General features: G+C 34.4%; 2 protein-coding genes across 2 annotated transcripts; both read right to left on the bottom strand.

Annotated features, from left to right (window-relative positions):
* Positions 1–1,401: 1,401 nt before the first annotated feature.
* Positions 1,402–9,516, bottom strand: LOC114173499 (nodulation receptor kinase-like). Its single transcript, XM_028057948.1, has 15 exons — positions 9,054–9,516; positions 8,252–8,756; positions 7,182–7,648; positions 6,624–6,771; positions 6,297–6,368; positions 6,125–6,193; positions 5,408–5,479; positions 5,228–5,299; positions 4,973–5,148; positions 4,099–4,325; positions 3,726–3,852; positions 3,584–3,652; positions 2,533–2,722; positions 1,941–2,073; positions 1,402–1,843 (listed from the first exon to the last, which is right to left on the bottom strand). The coding sequence occupies exons 1-15, from the start codon at positions 9,151–9,153 to the stop codon at positions 1,505–1,507; spliced, it is 2,766 nt and encodes a 921-aa protein (XP_027913749.1). The 5' UTR covers positions 9,154–9,516; the 3' UTR covers positions 1,402–1,504.
* Positions 9,517–12,872: 3,356 nt separating this feature from the next.
* Positions 12,873–17,976, bottom strand: LOC114174661 (ABC transporter G family member 17-like). Its single transcript, XM_028059488.1, has 3 exons — positions 17,260–17,976; positions 14,096–14,814; positions 12,873–13,999 (listed from the first exon to the last, which is right to left on the bottom strand). Exons 1-3 carry the CDS (start codon positions 17,749–17,751, stop codon positions 13,024–13,026), a joined length of 2,187 nt encoding a protein of 728 aa, XP_027915289.1. The 5' UTR covers positions 17,752–17,976; the 3' UTR covers positions 12,873–13,023.
* Positions 17,977–18,586: the final 610 nt, after the last annotated feature.

Here is an 18,586-nt window from a genome sequence, read left to right on the forward strand (position 1 = left end):
TCGGACTTTGGTGTTCTTAAGGGGGCATAATTTACAACTTAGAGGAAACAGTGTAGCTTATGAATATGAAGTTGATCACGCAAAAGTCTCAGTGATTAGTTGTTCAATATGTAGGTCATTTTTCCTTGGAGGGCAAAAATTATTATCACTTTGTAACTATGGAACTCAAGCTTGCCTTTGAATCAGAAAATCGTTTCTTATGCTAACTTTTAGTATTGCAACTGCATAGTATGGCAGATACGCTGTCACTACAATTTCGGACCTTTTCTGCAGTATTGTCATCAACACGTTATTTCTTAATTAGGGGGCATGCCGGGGAAAAAGTGGAGGAAGAAGAGTGTTCGAACTGGCTCCTTGATAACAGTAGTAATTGTCTGTTAAATTTTGAAGAGCTTAAAGCTTCCCTCTTCTTTTCTCTGAAACAGAAATGAAAATAAGTTTCATTGAATCAGGCGCCTCTAATAATCTCTTTTGCCTACATTATCTTGTTCAACCAAGCATCAGGACATTAATTATGATTTATTCAGTCTCTATGTACATTTTGAATGTATCTCTACTCAAGGCTATTATAAACGAGAAATATTCTTTCTGCACTTGTTTTCTGACGTTTTTTTACGATTAGGAGAAAGATAAGGAGATAGGGTAAGATAAAGACAGTAATGAGAATATATGGAAAAAAAATTAAGTTGTGAAAAAATGTTATAGAATATATTGTAAGGATGTAATAACTCGTTAAAAACTATGCGTTGTAATAGTCAATCATTTTTCTATAATACCCACCAAAGAATAGGTGTTTCAGGGACGCGATCAACTCAGAATGAGGATGGTTGGTTTCCCAGGAAATTGTTTTCTTTTAATAAAGTTGCTTCGCAAAAACCTTTCTTCTCCCTCCGTGTCATTTGAGAGTTTGGACAGTCCAAAACTTGGAAATTGTCTTTTATGCTGAACACATTCCTCCTCCATGAACCGTGGATGTAGGAAGATACTGACGCGATGATTATTTATCAGTAGTACTTCAATCGTGATTCCACAATAATAAGAACATACAAGTGGCCAACATTTATGTTGTTGACATGTTTCTACCGTAAGAAAAAGGGATAAAAGGACCCCTTAATAATTGCTTGGCTGGACTTAATATATTCCCTACAGATTTAGGTGTTCGTCCTGCTTTATGTAACCTGTCCAAGTCCATCAATAAAAGATTTAGCTTTGTTCGATGCACAGTTGTACTTTTTTAAGATTAAATCACAATCAATTTAGTTTACGCAATTTTTTATCAGCCAAGCTTGGACTTGGCAAATGATATGGCCTTTTGCATTTGACACCTACTTTATTCTTTTCACTCATAAAATGAGGCTGAGCAAGAGAGATTAGTCTGAAGGTGCATAGAGTGGATGAAAGTAACATCACAAAAACTAGCATTTTCTCCTTTACCATATGAAATGTATAATTACTAAAGAAGTTATGAAAAACGAATCAAAAGAATTCCATTTTCAACCATTTACTATCTCGGCTGAGGATGGGATAAGGCTTGGGTTGTGATGGTTGATTCTGCTGTTGATGAAGTTGAGGGCAGCACCCTTTTCTCTATGACAATAGAGTAGCGGTTGGATCCTCCAAGACTGTCAATGGACTTCATGTATTCTGATGCATTGTTTTCTATGATGAGAGCATCCTCTAGCTCACGAACAATGTCTACCATGCTTGGTCTATATGCTGAGAAGGGTTCAAGACATTGCAGTGCTACTTCCACCACTCTCCACATTGCCTCTGCATGGTATCCCCCCTTGATGCCAGGATCCACAATTTCTTCCATCTTTGATGCTCTTATATATGGCTTAGCCTGCAATGCATGCAGAGTTATTTCTTAGTTAGTGATGTGAACATAATGTGATTCCGTACAGTCCAGTAAAATAAAACATTTAGGACATGGAGCATACCCATTCAACCAAGCTCCACTCATTCCGTGGTCTCTTTATGTCAAGAGGTTCCCTCCCAGTCACAATTTCAAGTAAAACCACGCCATAGCTGAAGACATCACTCTTCTCAGATAATTGTTGAGTTTTGTAGTATCTGCAGTACATGGGGACAAAATTCTGGTATTGTCAAAGTTGTTTAGATCATAGTTGCGTTTTGCAACAAAGGAAAAATAGAGTTGAAGTGACAGATTCTTCTTCATCTCGTTTGAAATTGCTCAGATTATCATTTGTCATTTGTCTTGTGTATGGAACAGTCTAGTTTCCTACACGTTTATGAATAATTATACACTTCATATAGGAAATTCTAATCAGAAACATTTCTTCAATCTGTTTGTTGTTGACAGGGCTTCCATGACACAGAAGTCAATTGGTACATGATAGGAGAGTTGAGCCTTTTTCTTTCAGATATTATTTGTGTTTAAGGGCCTTTCTTTTTTGAGATGATTCCTAGAATCCTTCATGTGGGTAGTATTAATAAATCTTTTTCTCAAAGTGATGGAGTAAAGCAGTATTAGAATTTGAGGTTAAGACATGGTCGAAAATGTCTACTTACTCAGGATCCAGGTACCCTGCAGTTCCTCTGACTTCAAGAGAAACGTTACTGTCTCCTTCTTGAGGAGCATATTTTGAGAAACCAAAATCGGCAACCTTAGCGCACATGCTATGATCTAGAAGTATATTACTTGATTTCACATCCCTGTGTATTACTGAACGTCCTGGAAATGTGTGAAGATATGCCAAACCTGCTTGCTAAAAATTTGTTAGCATTCAAGATGATATAGATGAAAATTGTAACGAGGACAGTTAAGTCTAAGGATGCATCGTGCCATGTTTCTCTTTATATCAAAGTAGATTTATGATGAACCAATTAAAGCATTCTCTCTCTCTCTCTCTCTCTCTTTTCTACTGTATTGAAACAATGAAGAAAAACTATCAATGATGTGGTTTCTGTCCCTCCCAGTAAATCGCACTATGTTTCCTTTATCTAAAATACTAAGGAAAAAGTTTCATTAACTCCTCCTAATCTTCCAACCCCTATTTAACACCTAATAAATTATTTTATGCAGTGATAGTCTGACAAAACTTAATCTTCTCTTTTTTCTCTTTTTTAATCTTAACATCAAGAATTCAGGAGCTTGTTCCTCTTCCAATTTAAATCATTATTTGCTAGATTTAATGTTTTAATTTAAAAGATTAACGTCAACACTCAACATTGTCAATAACACCAAAAGAAAAATATTAAAACGAAAATTGATAAATTGTTTGAAGAAAATTGAAGTAATACTTGTGGAGTTTGTCCAAAGTGTTGCCATAGGGTATGAAAAATACTATTATGAAATACATGCTCTTTGCCGGATTTTTCTGGTATTCCCCCTCAAATACCTTCACCCTAATCATTCTAAGCTACAAGGTGGTAGAAACCAATCATCGTTGTCAATCAGTGAAGCTTCATCACTTTACTTATGATTTCCTAGAGTTCTTTTGTTCGATAGAATCAATATGCATCTTTTTAGTTTATTTTCCTGCCTGATTTGGTTCAAGCTCATGTGTTAATTAGGTATATTTGCTGCATCTTGGGAAAAGTAAAACATCATATTACTTGCCTCGAGCTGCACCAAGAGCAATAGAGAGTCTAGTTGGCCAGTCTAATATTTTTCTCTTTGCAGGTTCCCCTGTTATAAAGTTGAATTTTAGAAATTAATGGGTACCAAAACAAATAAGCGGAAAGGATTTTGGAATATTTACCATAGAGTCTGTCTTGCAAAGAACCATTGGACATGAAAGGATACACGAGAATTTGTTGATCATTTTCATTACAGTAACCAAGAAGAGGCACTAGGTTTTCATGCTGTATTGCAGAAAGTAGGTTTAGCTGCAAGATACATCATAGACTGGTCAGATGGTGGAAAAGTAGGCCATTGTAAAATGTAAACAAAGAGGGTTCGGGAATGTAAGAGCCAGGGATGTAGTGAAAAAAAGGAGAATATCTTATATTTTCTTTAGCATTTGCCAGGATGCAAATATCAGCTTTTGAATTACTTTTGAGCCAAAAAATGTTAATTAGAAAAATTTCCTGAGAACTTTGATAGTATAATAAACTGAATAATGCCTATTGTACCTCATTATCAAATTCTCGAGTTCCCTGAGTTGATGTGGCTGAACGGACTTTCACTGCCACTTCTTGACCGTCATTTAGAGTGCCCTGGTAAACAGAACCGAATCCTCCTTCCCCTATCAATGTTTTGTACCTTTCTGTGGCAACCTCTATATCTTCCAAAGTGAATGTCTGAATTGATACAGACTTTATTAAGAAGTCATCTTTGCTTGGCAAAGAGAATATTACATCTGCATGTTTTTTATAGAAAATTATGTCATATACTCGGTGTAAATTGAACAAAACTAATCAGCATCCCTATCACGCAGAAGAAAAAACACATTGATAGCGGTGTGATCAATGAAGTTCTCGTGCTTAGTGCACAGGTATGGATTGCAAACTTGTAACAGTCATTTTGTTAGAAATTTGCACGCTATATGTTAATTTTTTAGTATTTTTTCCCCTTCTTTATTTTCATCACTATACACAACATTATGTGCGAGTTCCTAACTGAAATGGTAGCTTAAACCTAAATTTGTTTAGAAACAATGGAAGGAAGTGGAATTAATCTTGGAGAACGGGGCTGTTGGGATTAATAGAAGGATAATGCAATTAAAGATGTATGGCTCTTTAAACCTTTCTTCAGAACAGCAGAATCTCATTTATATTTATCTTGTTTTTGTGAAGCCAATCGAAGTTTAAACTAATTCTTTTTGTTTGTAAAACTATGTACATAATAAAGATGATAATCTTTCAAGACCATTGATCTCATGATCTGGGATTGTATTTAAAGAGGGAAGTGAGTATATCTAATCTTAAAAGTAAATGTACTGTTTTAGAATGCTGAGAGACATAGGATAAAAAAGGAAAAAATGATTAGAGAAGACAAAAAGCCTACTTGTTTCCATTAAGTAGTTCTTTCCACCAAATCCTTCCCATGGAATCAACTTTTGTCTATAGCGGCAAACAAAAATGATTCCAACTGCCAATGTGATCAGAAGTGATCCACATGTAATAGCACCAATGACAAATACTTGTCCAAATCTAGGTTCTTTTGCTTTGCATCTTCCGTAACTGAAATATTAATACTAAAAAAATCAAATTATGCTTTACTTAAAGTGTCTGTTTTTTCGTTTCAAAGAGTGCATCATACTCTGTATTGATCCGGGAACCATTCAAATTAGCTGGAGTGTCTTCACTCATGCGTTTGTTGCAGCCATAATACCTATGAATGAATAGAGTACAAACAAAATGTGTAGAAAATATATTAAAAAACTAAATAATCAAAAGTGACTTCTTGGTGTTGAAATAGAATGTTAACTCAAATACTTACAAAGATTTCAAATATGGCAGTGAGACAATTGATTCTGGAAGTGACCCCATAAGATCATTGTAGCTTAGATCTCTGCTCGGAAATATATATCAATCAACATATGAACAAGTTTCAGTGGTAGGAAATTTTCTTGATGACACTACTAGGAAAATTCTCTATGATTTGAATCTAAGTGCAGGAAGGAACAAATAAGATCATTATATCTGCACCTACTAAAGTGTCATAGAGAAATAAGGGTCAGTATGCTCATGAATATTATAGATACTGCCTAATTTGATATTTTCTACCTCTTATGTGACTGACCTAATTCCATAGAGTTATGCATAGGATGTTAGAGCATGTACAGAGACATCAAATCAGAAGGATTTATTTCAATAGAGTGCTAACCCTAATGAAATTATGTGTTGTCCATATGTGTATAGGATACTGAATCCATGTAATACTACACGGTTATGCTTCCTCGCTGCTTCAAGACAGAGAACGAAGGCTAGGAACTAAACTTGCTTATTAAATCATGCAATTTTTGCCACCCATTTAAATCAAATTTCAGGTAAATGCATGTTGAGCCGTGTAAAATTAAACCTGACTAGCAATTCGTTCAGTAATTAAGTGTTTTGGTTCTGCTTATTTTCATGTTAACATTAACAAGTATAATAGAAGTACTATAATTCAGCTTGTGGCATCTAGTCATAGCTAAACATTAGAAGGGATCATTACATTGACATCAACAAGGAGGACGGTGGAAACGAGGGAATATAACCATTGAAATTGTTGTGGCTCAGGTTCCTGCACATGACCAAATAGTTACATCCATGCATACAACAGAGTCCCTGGTTATCCTCCAAAAATAGATGCAGAAGCAATTGAAAAAGGGTTTTGAAGGCAATACAGTATTTTTAAGTTGGTCATCTCAGTAACAGTAGAAGGAATTTGTCCTTTGAAATTACTTGAGGAAAGATCCCTGGAAATAGAGAAAAATATAGATAACATAAAAAAACACTTCATTTATCTAAACAAGAACCTACTTAGCTAGATATGTGGATTGGTTGACAATTGCATGTATCAAAGCGTTAAAGCCATTGTCTATATTGGTCTTTGACTAGTATTCCTATAGAAATAGTTGTGAGATTGAGTGCATGTTTGGTAAAGTATACATGGAGTAAAAATACATCTTTCTTGCTTGTGGCAGTGTTTTAACTAGAACTGACGGACTTACAGCTTGGTGATAACAGACGAGCCATTTGAACCATCACACTCTATTCCGTGCCAGGGGAAAATACAAGGGTCTCCAGTCCAACTCTCTAGCACTTTAGTGTTTTGGTTTTGCAACAACAGTTCTTCTCTAATCTTCTGAATCACTTCCACTAAAGTAAAAATAAGAGAAAGAGATTGAAGACTGGTTACAAATTAAAATACATCCATACACCATCTTAATTATAGAAATGAATAAGAAAATGGAATGTAAAACACTTAAGGGTGTATTTGGACAAACTTCTCCATAAGGTTTTCTAAAAGAGAAAAACAAGAAAAAATTATATGAACTACTCAAAATTAGCTCACCACAAATTAAAAAATAAAAATCTATAGAAGTTATACGAAAAAGTTTCTACAAATTAGTTTGTGTAAAATAATTTTAACTTTTGAAGAAGCTGATATAATTTTTTTTCTCGTTAGCTTTCTCTTCTAGAAATTCTTAGAGAGAAGTTTGTCCAAATAGGTCCCCAAGTGAAATAACCCCACCCAGAAAAGGAGGAAAACAACACAGACACACTACCATCTTTTTGGTTGGTCTCTTCAATCCATGATCGCATTTGCAAGATCTCATAAGCATTCAAAAGGGGTCCAAACTCAGCACCAGATGCCTTGACCAAGGTTAAATTAAGTAAACCGTTTGCGGAAACATTCAAGACAGTGTATGTATACTTGGACCCTCTCGCCAATATGTCAAATTTTTCCCTTTGAATCTCACTATTAACATAGATGTCAAACACCCTTTTTCCTTCTTTGACGGTGCTATTTAATTCAAGGAAGTAGAGAAATACACGATATTCATAATCCTCAGTGTCAAGGCTGCTGTGGATCTCCAATCTCTCAGGGTGGGTAAGAGCTGTCTGTAGGACTCGTAGAGGTGGTGTCATGTTGGATTTGAGGTCAAAATTGCTAACATTGTAAGACAATTGGAGAGCAGATGATGGACTTGAAGTTGCTTTCCATATTCTATCACTTGGGTCATCTGGGAACCTATAATTTGGAAATAGCCATATTATAAGACCTTCTGTTCATGTTCATAGTCCATGATACCAAGAAGCTAAACAAGTTTATAAACCAAACACTAAACATAAATCGCTTTAATAAACTAAGGATAAATCCCTTTGACACCCTTTTTGCAATTTGCACTACTTATGGTATATACGTTTTGACAGTAATTCTTGTGCGTCACATAATAATGGATTGAGTGATAATAGATTTTTGGCTTCGCGTTTTCTTGTTATTTTCATTACGATGCATCTTATTGCATCATAAAGAAACGAAGCTGTGCATAAAGGTGTGTTACACTTCTGTCTATTAGGTGAAGATAGGTTATCTCATGCAGTTATTGGTGTGATCCTTGCACATGGAGCTCAACTTCATTGTGTCTAAATCATTACCAAGAAAAATGCAAAATTGCTATTATTTATCCCATAAACATGTTGATTGAATATTTAACATCCATTCCCTATATTGTGAATATAATGCTTTCAGAAAAACCTTAGTGATAACTCCTAAGCCTTGTAGATTTCTAGGAGATACACTTCTTTGATAAATGGTGGTGAAGTTTACCTCAAACTAAAGTATATGACATACCTGATTTCATCTTTTGTACCCCAGAGACTATTTCTGCTTATCAATTTTAAAACACTGGCAGGCAAATCATGTAGTAGGTAATCTTCTGGCAATGGCCTTAATTCCAGCTGAGAAATAAACGGATCCACCTCCCCCTTCACTAAGCAGAAGTCAATGTAGTCTTTGGTAGCCCTAAAAACTCCCTCAATCTCAATTTCCAAGTCCTGGGGCGTGGATGGTCTCACTGCACCTAATTGTGTTACCCCAATTGAAACATTAAAGGAAGAATTTATACTGTCAAATGGAAATGTGCCCCTTATCAGATATACTTTATTCTTAATTGTTGGTAAACTGTAACATCTCTTTCCTTCATCTAGAGAAAACAGTCGAACTTTTTCATTCAAATCAATTTTAGGTCTTCTGCAGCTTCCTCTGTCAGGGAACCATGTGTAATCTGTTGTGTAATTTAAGGTGGTCTGGGGATCTGTGTAATTTGAATCAGCACAACATGCTATGTTTTCAAACCCTACAAAAATGTCACGGATTAGACTTATTTTGTACTAAAAGGGATGTTCCCCTAAATAAATTTGAGCAACATAAATAAAAGAAAGTGTAAAATGGTTTTAAGATTCTCTGGGTGGAAACTGGAAAGCCCTATCAGTTCTATTTCTTCATCCTCACAAATTTTGTTTGTTTTTTCTCATTTTAACCTTGATCATCAGTTGACCTTTAGTTTATATTAAATTTTTTGCTATAATTATTGGAAAATATACCAGGTAATAGACATCATGATCTAAAAGAATTATAATCTTAACTTACTAACCTTCAGTTGCAGAGCCAGAAACTGATCTGATAAATATATGCAGACAAACAGCGCATGCCACAACCAGTCTCAATACCCAAATTTCTGGTAACTCCATCATAATCTGAAATAGTGGTTACCCCATTGGTTTACAAACTTGAATCATGGCAACTAACTCTTCATCTTCCACCTAGTACCATAAATTTTCTTCTGAATTTCATTTCTTTCTCTGCCTTGATCACCAACACTCTTGAGTTTTCCTATATCTCAGATTAGGGGAGAAATAAAAGAAAGCTTGCTTAATCCCATAATTCTGAGAACTTATGTCTTGTGGAAGACTTTGAAGCCATTTTGCACATGTACTGAATTGGATGGAGGATTAGAAGAACAAATATCTTTGAGAAATAGGGGTTTGACTTCAAGCCTGGAAACTGCAGGAGGTAGTAGCTAGGAAAGAGATGGAAGACGAGTAAGGAGATTGAATTAGTATAAATCCATTGTTAAATATTTCTTTTATAGTTTTATATGTTATTGATGTTAAACATTATTTTTCATGGAGTGGTGGTGGTGGTTGCTTGATTATGTGTATTTAATATTGATATAGTTTAAAATAATTGGACAGACCACTCCTTCGTCTTCTTCTGCCTTCATTCCTCTCATTTGAAACCATGGATGTTACATGATCAAAATAAGAGTGGTATCTTGGAACAAATTTGAACTTTTCTGGAATACATACGTAGCAATTGTTAGTGACGTATCGTTGAATATATTTATTATATATTGCATACTTAGCTTTCCACTAATGTTGACCTATGCATTTTTATACTAATGGTTATGAGCATTATTGTTAGAGTCTCATGTTTCTGATTACGCTTTAGGTAGGTAATGAAGTTATTGGGGGAAAGAATTCAAATAAAAAATTACTAAAGATAGGAATTGTGAAGGGTATCAAAGATGAGACTGTTCATTCTCATGCCTAGCACTATCAACACACCAATTATTCCCTTTCATGTTTTCTATAATATTTTGCTTATAGATAAACATTTGAAACCAAGTATCAAGAGGAAGTGGCTCAAGGAAACCCCAAAAGAGCAGGTAACCCCTTCACATCCTTGTAGTACTAGCCTAACTTTTAAGCGTTATCTGACTAAAAATTTACTTTGCAAATTAAATTAACATCCATTTTGCAAGATTTAGCAGAATTTCTGGTCAATATAATTGCTTACCTAATCTCATATATAACTTCTTAGTCATATATAAAAAGAAAACTCCAAAGGGCATAGGAAATAGACTCCATACTACATCCTATTCATTATTCATTATTATAAACATATTTTACACTTAATTATTTTGATAGAAACAAAGCGTGCTTAGGATCCAATCCCATTTGTGTTTGAGCTTGTTACATATATTGATTAAAAAATTCACATACCGAGTCAAAACTCAGATGTTCAACATGTGAACATAATATTATCATGATTAAATTTGCTGTAATGTGCACTGATGAAATCAGGTTGTTATGTGGTAGGATACCTTAAGGTAAACTAGAATTCAATAATTTATCTATTAGTATTTTTAAGGTTTGTGAGCGTAATAATATTACTGATAGTTGAAGTTATTCTTTCTCTTCTTGAGTGCTAGGGAGCTGTTGCATCAGTAAATTTTCAAAAGGAGCAGAATATATATTCGTTTCTGAATTCTTATGTTTGGGATCTGTTATAAGGTTTTAACGTATAACTACATGATGGGTTGCTGTAATGATCAGAAATCTTGCACCCATATGTACAGAAACTGATTAAATCAGCAACAATCATAGTACTAAGGTTGAAATTAGTCTCAAATACAGTGGATAAGGAAAATTCTGTAGCAAGAAGAAAAAAACTAGGGTGAATGTAGAAGGTTCTGTTTTGCCTAGTAAAATATAGAAAAGAATGTTCAAAACTAGGGTGACATGTTTAACTGGAAATGATAATTAAGAATTAAGAAATTATAGTTTGTCATTTATCTAACTAAAGCCCTTTTAACTTTTTCTAATTCAAACAACCATTAGCAGGTAAAATTTGTAATTCAGTTTAGGAAATGCGTTTTTCCTTGTTCCAATAATATAAAATTTTCTCATTATTTTAATTTTATCTATCTCTAGTCAGAACAATCAGATTATAATGGAAGGCATTGTAAATACAGAAAGGACAGATGTCGATATGATTAACATATAATGTTATGCTTGGTCAGTCTCAATCCCATAGCACACGTTCAAGAACATCTCATTAACTAAAAACTTCTATTCTGTGTAAAAAGAATATTGTTATTTATAGAATTAGTCCGAGTAACAAGTTGCATAGAAAATTTATATATTGCCGGTAATTTCAAAGCTGGTAAAAGGATTCAAATAGAAGATCAAGTTAGAAGAATTTGATGCAGCCATCATCATATTTTTTGGAATTTTACATGAACATTAAGTCAATCCAATTCAATTTCCTAATTCTTCACTTCAAGTTTGAAATCTTAATCTATGGTGACATTCATTAATAAATCATCTTGCCAAACTCAGGTTAAATTGGCCTTTTGGGTATGATTAAAGGTTTTCCCCATTATATATATATATATATTGTATATTTTGGCCAAAGATTTTAAATATGATTATTCCATCCAAGTTGGCTTGCCTATACCCGACAAAGCGAATTTGATACTTCCAATGGATTTAGTAGCATATTTCTGTATTAAGCTTTGTCTGTTAATAATACATATATATGTCCAAAACCTTCGTTATAAGGCCAAACTTCAACTCTGCGAATTATCTTTGAGAAACGAAATAAAAAATCATCCAAACAGTTGGCACGCCAACTGGTAGAAGACCTTTCATAATCAATCATCAACCAAAGTAATAGTAATAAAAAGCAAAAGGAAACATTCGATTCATCTTTAATAAGTCAATCTAATTGGAATTATCTACTAACATTAATCAATTTTATATTACTGTCAACGGGAAAACCCAAGTTTTTGAAACTCAAGTAATATTTGCTTTTCATTCATTTCAATGGATTTGATGTCAAATTCTTCTTCCAAATGGAAATGAACTAGAGTTACTACCATCCCTCTTTTAGTCTTATTATTTTGTACCACATTATCTATCGTATCTTTTTTTAATTTTGTCGGATAAGAATAAAAAAAGTAAAATTATTGAATATAGGAAACTTAAAATATAACATAAATATCGAATAGATTATTTGGTTTGAGAAAAATGGAAAAGAAGGATATAAAAAAAAAAACCTAGCATTTCTTATGTTACTCACAGTTTTAAACAGCAAAAAAAAAAAAAGAAGACAGATTTCAATCAACCAAGCAAGCAAAGCAATTCCAGGTTTCCGTTTATTTATTCTCTTTCATTTCTATTTCTCCACGATTCTCTTCTATCAGTTAAAAAACATACACACACACACACTCATACTTATATACTTGTAATTTTTTTCTATCTCTATTATATTATACTACCTATGCTTTTCTCTCATACTGGGTGTAATTTGGTGTTTTGAGTATTCTTGTGTCATTTTTCTTGGGAAAATTTTGTACACTGTGATTAGATCTAACTTTAAATTCTATTTTAAAATACTTTTTATTTTCTGAAAATCAAGCCTAAGAAAGATCATCAGCATGAGGAAGTTCATCAGATTGCCATAAACTCATAAACACATTATATCACATTGACTTAAGAGAAAACACTGAAAAAAGCCAGATCATTGGTAGGTCTATGTCTTTCCTTATGCAAAACAACAGTTAAATATCGCTGAGATTTGTTAAAAGGTTTGCTCTAATTCCTTGATTTGCTTTATTGTACGGTATAGAAAAAGCCCATCAAGCTATATAATTTACAAAGCTTGATGCAAAACAAAATACACTGAAGCAACATATTTAACATCATAAAACAATGTTTGCAGTGCAAAACAAATGAAATGATTCACTAACTCACACAGTTTCCCTTAGATACAGTTCTCTACGACCTCTGGTTTTTCGATGCAAAACGAAGGACTAGATAAAATAAAACCCTGTATAGCACAGCCCAACCAAACATTATAAGCACAACTGTTCTCTTCCTACGTCCATCTGTCTTGATGTGTAGACTCTCCAAGATCTGAAAACCGGTAATGGGTACTCCATCCATATATCCAAAGGTATCGTTCACCTGGTACTGGTTCATCAAAAGCCCTTCATAAGGGTATGTCATCGTTGAAATTGTGTTCATCCAACGCCAGTAACGGGGAATGTCATGGCTGCTCAAGAAGTATCCACAGAACAAGAAGAACAAGGCTGTGAAGGCAATAACCATAGCATAACCCAATATGTAGTTTGGCACCACTGAGCTCACAAACACCACGAATGAATTTGTTGACAGAAGAGAAACAAAGAGAACAAGCAAGAAGTAAAGAAAAGGGCCTCTGAGTTTTAGGGCAAACCAAACAATGCCTGCATAGACAGCTGCTTGGAGAAGAATAAATGGCGTGTGAGTGATTATGCCTGCAATGGTGTAAGTGGAAGCTCTGTAGGCATTGTGAGAAGTTTCCCTTATGAAGATGAACCTTTCTTGGATGAAGGCTGGGACAGCATCGTTGGAAGAGAAGAAGAAGAGGCACACTGTGAAGATGAAGAAGCTGAGGCGGTTGGTGATTCCTTGCAAATCTTTTCTAGGGTTGTGGAACATGGTGGCCATCATGAAGCCCATGAAGGTGAGAACCATCAATCTTGAGAGAAAAAGCTCAGGGGTGCGCCTTATGTTTATGAAGTTGCGGCGAATGAGTATCCATATCTCCGTTATGTAAGAATTTACAAACTTTGGACCAAGGTGTTCTTCTGTGCCATTTGAGGGAGTGAGGTAGTCATTCTCATTCACTGTGTAGTCACTGCTGCGTGGTGTTGGAGTGGCTTGAAAGATTTCACTCGAGTACGTGTAGAAGCCAGGTGAAGTATTGTTTCTGCATAACAACACCAATATTTATATTGCTATATACGTAAACCAATGAGAAATTATGAATGATAGGTATAATTTGAAAATAACAAGTTATATAAACCTTGTGGTATTGTGGAGCTTGTGATCATTCTTAAGCCGTGCTGGTGTGAACTTGAGAAATGCTGCACTATTCCCAGTGCTCCACGACATGGAAGTGTTGTTATAGGGACTTCTGAGACTGTGATCAAAATCGTCCATTGCCCTTCTACTCACCTGCGAGGAGTGAGAAAACTCCGCAGACTTCTCCTCAAACCTGTGGCTAAGGTGCGAGGAATTGGCATAAGAGGGTGCAACAGTGGACACTGAATGAGGGTGGTTGGATAAAGGAGGTGGTTTGACCCCAGTGCGTGCAAACTCTGCAAGTGCTTCGACTCCAACCTCACTCTGATCGTACTCTTGGATCACGTCAATGAGACTTTCAATGGGGTTCTCTCCCTTGGGGACTTTGCGTGGCATGCGTGACAAGTGGAGGGTCACGTCTTGCGGCGACCCTTGAAACATGAGCTGGCCCCGTGCGAGGATGATGAGGTGGTCGAGGAGGAGCTGGATTCTGGACGAGGGCTGGTGGATGGTGAGGATGACGGTGCTGCCGCTGCGTGCGATGTCGTGCACTTTCTCGATCACGCTGTGGGCGCTGGTGGAGTCTAGCCCTGAGGTTGGCTCGTCCAGAAAGAGAAGCGATGGGCCGTGGATTATGTCCACGCCGATTGACACGCGCCGCCGCTCTCCGCCGGACACTCCTCTTGTCCCTTCATCTCCTATGTAGGTGTTCCGAGATGACTGCAGCACCAGAACAGAGGTAAATGAGAAGAAGTTTCAGTCACACTTGAAGGATGTACATACATAGAGAAGATAGAACTTGGAATCAGAGAAACCATATCATCTTTAGGAATGGAATGGCAGATGCTACATAAATATTCACATTGACACAATTAAAAACATTGGATGGATAAGTAATAAATATTGTAAGAGTAATCAACAACAAAGCATGTTGAGGCAACACATCCAAAGAAAATAGGGATTAAAAAAGAAGCTGAAAAGGGATGTAAAATTAGAATGAATGAGATGGGGCAAATTTGGTCTAACATAGTCACATTAAGAAATGGGTGGTAATTTCAAATAGTATGGCCGGTATATGCCTTAGTTTGGGTAATTCAATTATGTAATTGATCATTCATATTGGCTTTCTAAATGTAATTTGGGTAAGTGTTGGATCTTAGTTATGAGTAATGAAAGTATAATTATGACGAGAATAAGGATAATTTTTGAATAATGATATTTTCATTCACTTTTTTATCTATTTTTAATTCATTATTTCAATCATTATTTGATTTTCTATTTTGATTTATTTATTTTAGTGGTGTGATTAATGATCTAAAAATAATTGAAATAATAAATTACAAGTGAGTAAAAAAAGTTGGTCAAAATATTATTATTTATAATTTTTAAGTAGGTTTTCTATTGGATTTTGTATATATATTATATATGGATCAGAGCATTTCAAATTATTTATTTAATATATAAAAACACAAAGTAGAAAGATAACTGGTTATTGGTTTCTTGTTACTTTCATTCGCTTGTAATGAGAGTTTAATTTTAGTCAAAGGTATGGATTAACAACGAATGTGTATATAGGCTTCAAACTAAGGTAATCTTGCTAGAGGTCAAGATATGTAGTAAGTTATTATTTTCACATTGGACAAATTATTACATACACTTTACATTCCTATTTATTTTTCAATTTCTCTCTATCTCTACAACTATAAATGTTAATTTTTTTAATAACCAAAATATATTTAAAAGTGGATAGAAATGTCAAAACGAGTTTCATGTGAGTTAACCCGGCTCACCATGTGTTCGAACCGGCACTTAATCCACCTGTTAAACAGGTTTGAATCGGGCTGAGGGTAGGTTGACCCACTTAACCCACAAACATTTCTTTTACAATTTTTTTAAAGTTTTTTTGTTATAATTATATACTACTTCTAATTATAGAAGTTCACAATTTCATATTTTTAAATATTAGAATATTGCTTAATAATATTTGAATAGTTTGAATGTTCAATTAATTTGTTTGTTTAGTTATATGCATTCACTTTAATCTTTATCTACTATAAATATAATAACATTTTAAGAATTAGGTGAACACTTTGATTTCACTCTTATAAAAAATAAATTAAGTCAATTTACTCTCATTAAAATACAATAAATATATAAAATAAATTACAAAAAAAATTCGTAAGTGAATCAATCCACTAACCCACCAACCCATGGTGATCGGGTCAAGTTGCAAAATTTGTGGGTCACCAAAAAGTGATACGGGTTAAGTTGGTCCTTTTTTAATTCAACCCGTGATTAGTCAATCCATGTGAGTCGGGTTACCTTATATGTTGACACCTTATGTCATGTAATATATTTAATGTTAATATGTTTTTTTTGTTGCACTAGATACTCTACTTAAAAATCCACTTTTAAAAGTGTGTGAACCATTAAAAAAGTTAACTTTTATATTTGTAAAGAAAGAAAAATATTAAAAAGTAAAATAACTTATATAAGGTGTGTGTAAAAATTTGTTGATTATCAAAATAATAGCAATACATAAACTAGAATGCAAGATGCATTGCAGATAATGAAGTCTAGAATGCATAATGCATTGCAGAGAATGAAATATAGAAAAAAATTCTTAGACACGGATAACTACCATTTAAGAATCCATTATAAGAATAAATTGTTCTAATAAATGTAAACTTTTTCATTTGTAAAATATATATATATATATATATATATATATATATATATATATATATATATATATATATATATAACGGATAATAAGGAAGAATGGTGTCATAATGAGAGAAAAAAACATTTTATAAGTATCAAATAATCATTATCCAAAGTTTATCAGTTTTTTTTTTTTCTCGCAATTTTGACTGAGTTATTATTATGAGTTGAGATAGGTATAATCATACTAAGTCTTATTAATCTTCTACTGAATAATTTAGTTTATATTTTAATTAATAATAGATTGTTTAGAAGAAAAAGTTGGTTGAACATACTATAAACTGCATTCGCTAAACTGCGTGTATTTTAAAGGAGTGAAACCCTAAATCATTGTTACTTCTTTATCTACATCAGTTAAGCTTTCGAATAATGTTCATGACAACATATAATCAAGAAATTATATATATCTTAAAAAGACATCAAAGAATGAGATTTGAATACCGTTAAGCCAAGCTGGTCAATGAGCTTCTCCACCCTCTGTTTCTTATCAGCAAGAGAGAGTGGTCCAAGGCGAAAATCAGCAGCAAACATGAAAGTCTCATAAACAGTTAGCATAGGGAAAAGCCTATCTTCCTGCATGATATATGCAGAACTTCTTTTGATCAAACTTGCATTCATGGTTGCACCATCCAACGAAACCTTCCCTTTGAGGCTTCCACTAGCAATTCTCCCAGCAAGACCATCCAAGAGAGTGGACTTTCCTGCACCACTAGGACCCATCACTGCAGTGATACAACCCTTTGGTGCATAACTAGTGATATCATGCAGCAAGTCCACCTCTTCACTCGACCAATTCCCATCCACTTTGGCCTTTTTTGTCACAGTGTAAGTGAGGCACTCGAACACAAGACCCCCGGTGAAGCTCACCGGTGGTTTCCTTATGTCAATCACTGTTTCAACGCGATGGTGGTGGTGGCCATTGGCTTGAGCCATAGTTGAAGCTAAGGTGTTTGAGAAAATGTTGAGGGTAGAGCCTGTTCAGAAGGGCTCTGAAACTGAAAGGGTGGAGCGTTAAGGACGTATTAAAAGAAGGGATATTTCAGAAAAGGACTTTTTGCAGCCGGTGAAAGATGGTGCTTCCAAAGCTATTCACGACGCTGTCTTCGTTGAAGAATCCATTTCAGGTTGTTTCCATCGAAAAGGTGAAAGTGGCTTCTCGTTTTCTTCATCGCTTGCTTCCTTATATTCGCTAACATTAAGCATGCATATGTCTATCATTTTTCATATAATATTCAGTAAACAAAGGCTGGCAATGAAGCATACCTTTTTGGATTTATATATACATTTCATTATTGTATTTATGTGTAATGCTAACGGACTTACCAATTACAACTATTACAAAAACAAAAGATTGTTACTTTCGAATTCCTTTTCTGGCATAATATTAAAGATTAGATGTGATTAATATGATTCATTGGAAAATGGTATTATAGCGCCATCCTTTTCAACAATGGATATTGAAACGTACGTTTTGCTTCGGTATTCGGCTTAAGATCCTTGTCCCTGTAACTCCCTTTCAAAAGTAGAAGTTACCATTAGGTGTTGAACAAACATCAAAGGACAATGAAGTGTGATTTTCTTAGCTGGAATCTCTTTTTCTTCCGAATCAAGCTATATGTTGATGATGATCTACAACGTTTTTCTAATAAATAATTGTGTTATGAATTTGACTTACTTCAACTTTTTTTGTGTTTATGAAACACGTGAAAAACTAAAACGATTTGATCCCCGCGAAGTATGTTTTAGGATAAATAAGTCACCTATTGTT

The sequence above is a fragment of the Vigna unguiculata genome, chromosome 2, assembly GCF_004118075.2.
Source record: "Vigna unguiculata cultivar IT97K-499-35 chromosome 2, ASM411807v1, whole genome shotgun sequence".
NCBI classification, from domain to species: domain Eukaryota; kingdom Viridiplantae; phylum Streptophyta; class Magnoliopsida; order Fabales; family Fabaceae; genus Vigna; species Vigna unguiculata.

Coding starts and splice junctions, on each gene's coding strand:
- LOC114173499 (XM_028057948.1), bottom strand. CDS start 9,153: ATGATGGAGTTACCAGAAATTTGGGTATTGAGACTGGTTGTGGCATGC. Junction 5,480..6,124: donor TCCTCCTTGTTGATGTCAAT/GTAATGATCCCT, acceptor ATTTCCGAGCAG/AGATCTAAGCTACAATGATC. Junction 1,844..1,940: donor AGTGGAGCTTGGTTGAATGG/GTATGCTCCATG, acceptor CATGCATTGCAG/GCTAAGCCATATATAAGAGC.
- LOC114174661 (XM_028059488.1), bottom strand. CDS start 17,751: ATGGCTCAAGCCAATGGCCACCACCACCATCGCGTTGAAACAGTGATT. Junction 14,815..17,259: donor TTGACCAGCTTGGCTTAACG/GTATTCAAATCT, acceptor CTGGTGCTGCAG/TCATCTCGGAACACCTACAT. Junction 14,000..14,095: donor AAGCTCCACAATACCACAAG/GTTTATATAACT, acceptor GTTGTTATGCAG/AAACAATACTTCACCTGGCT.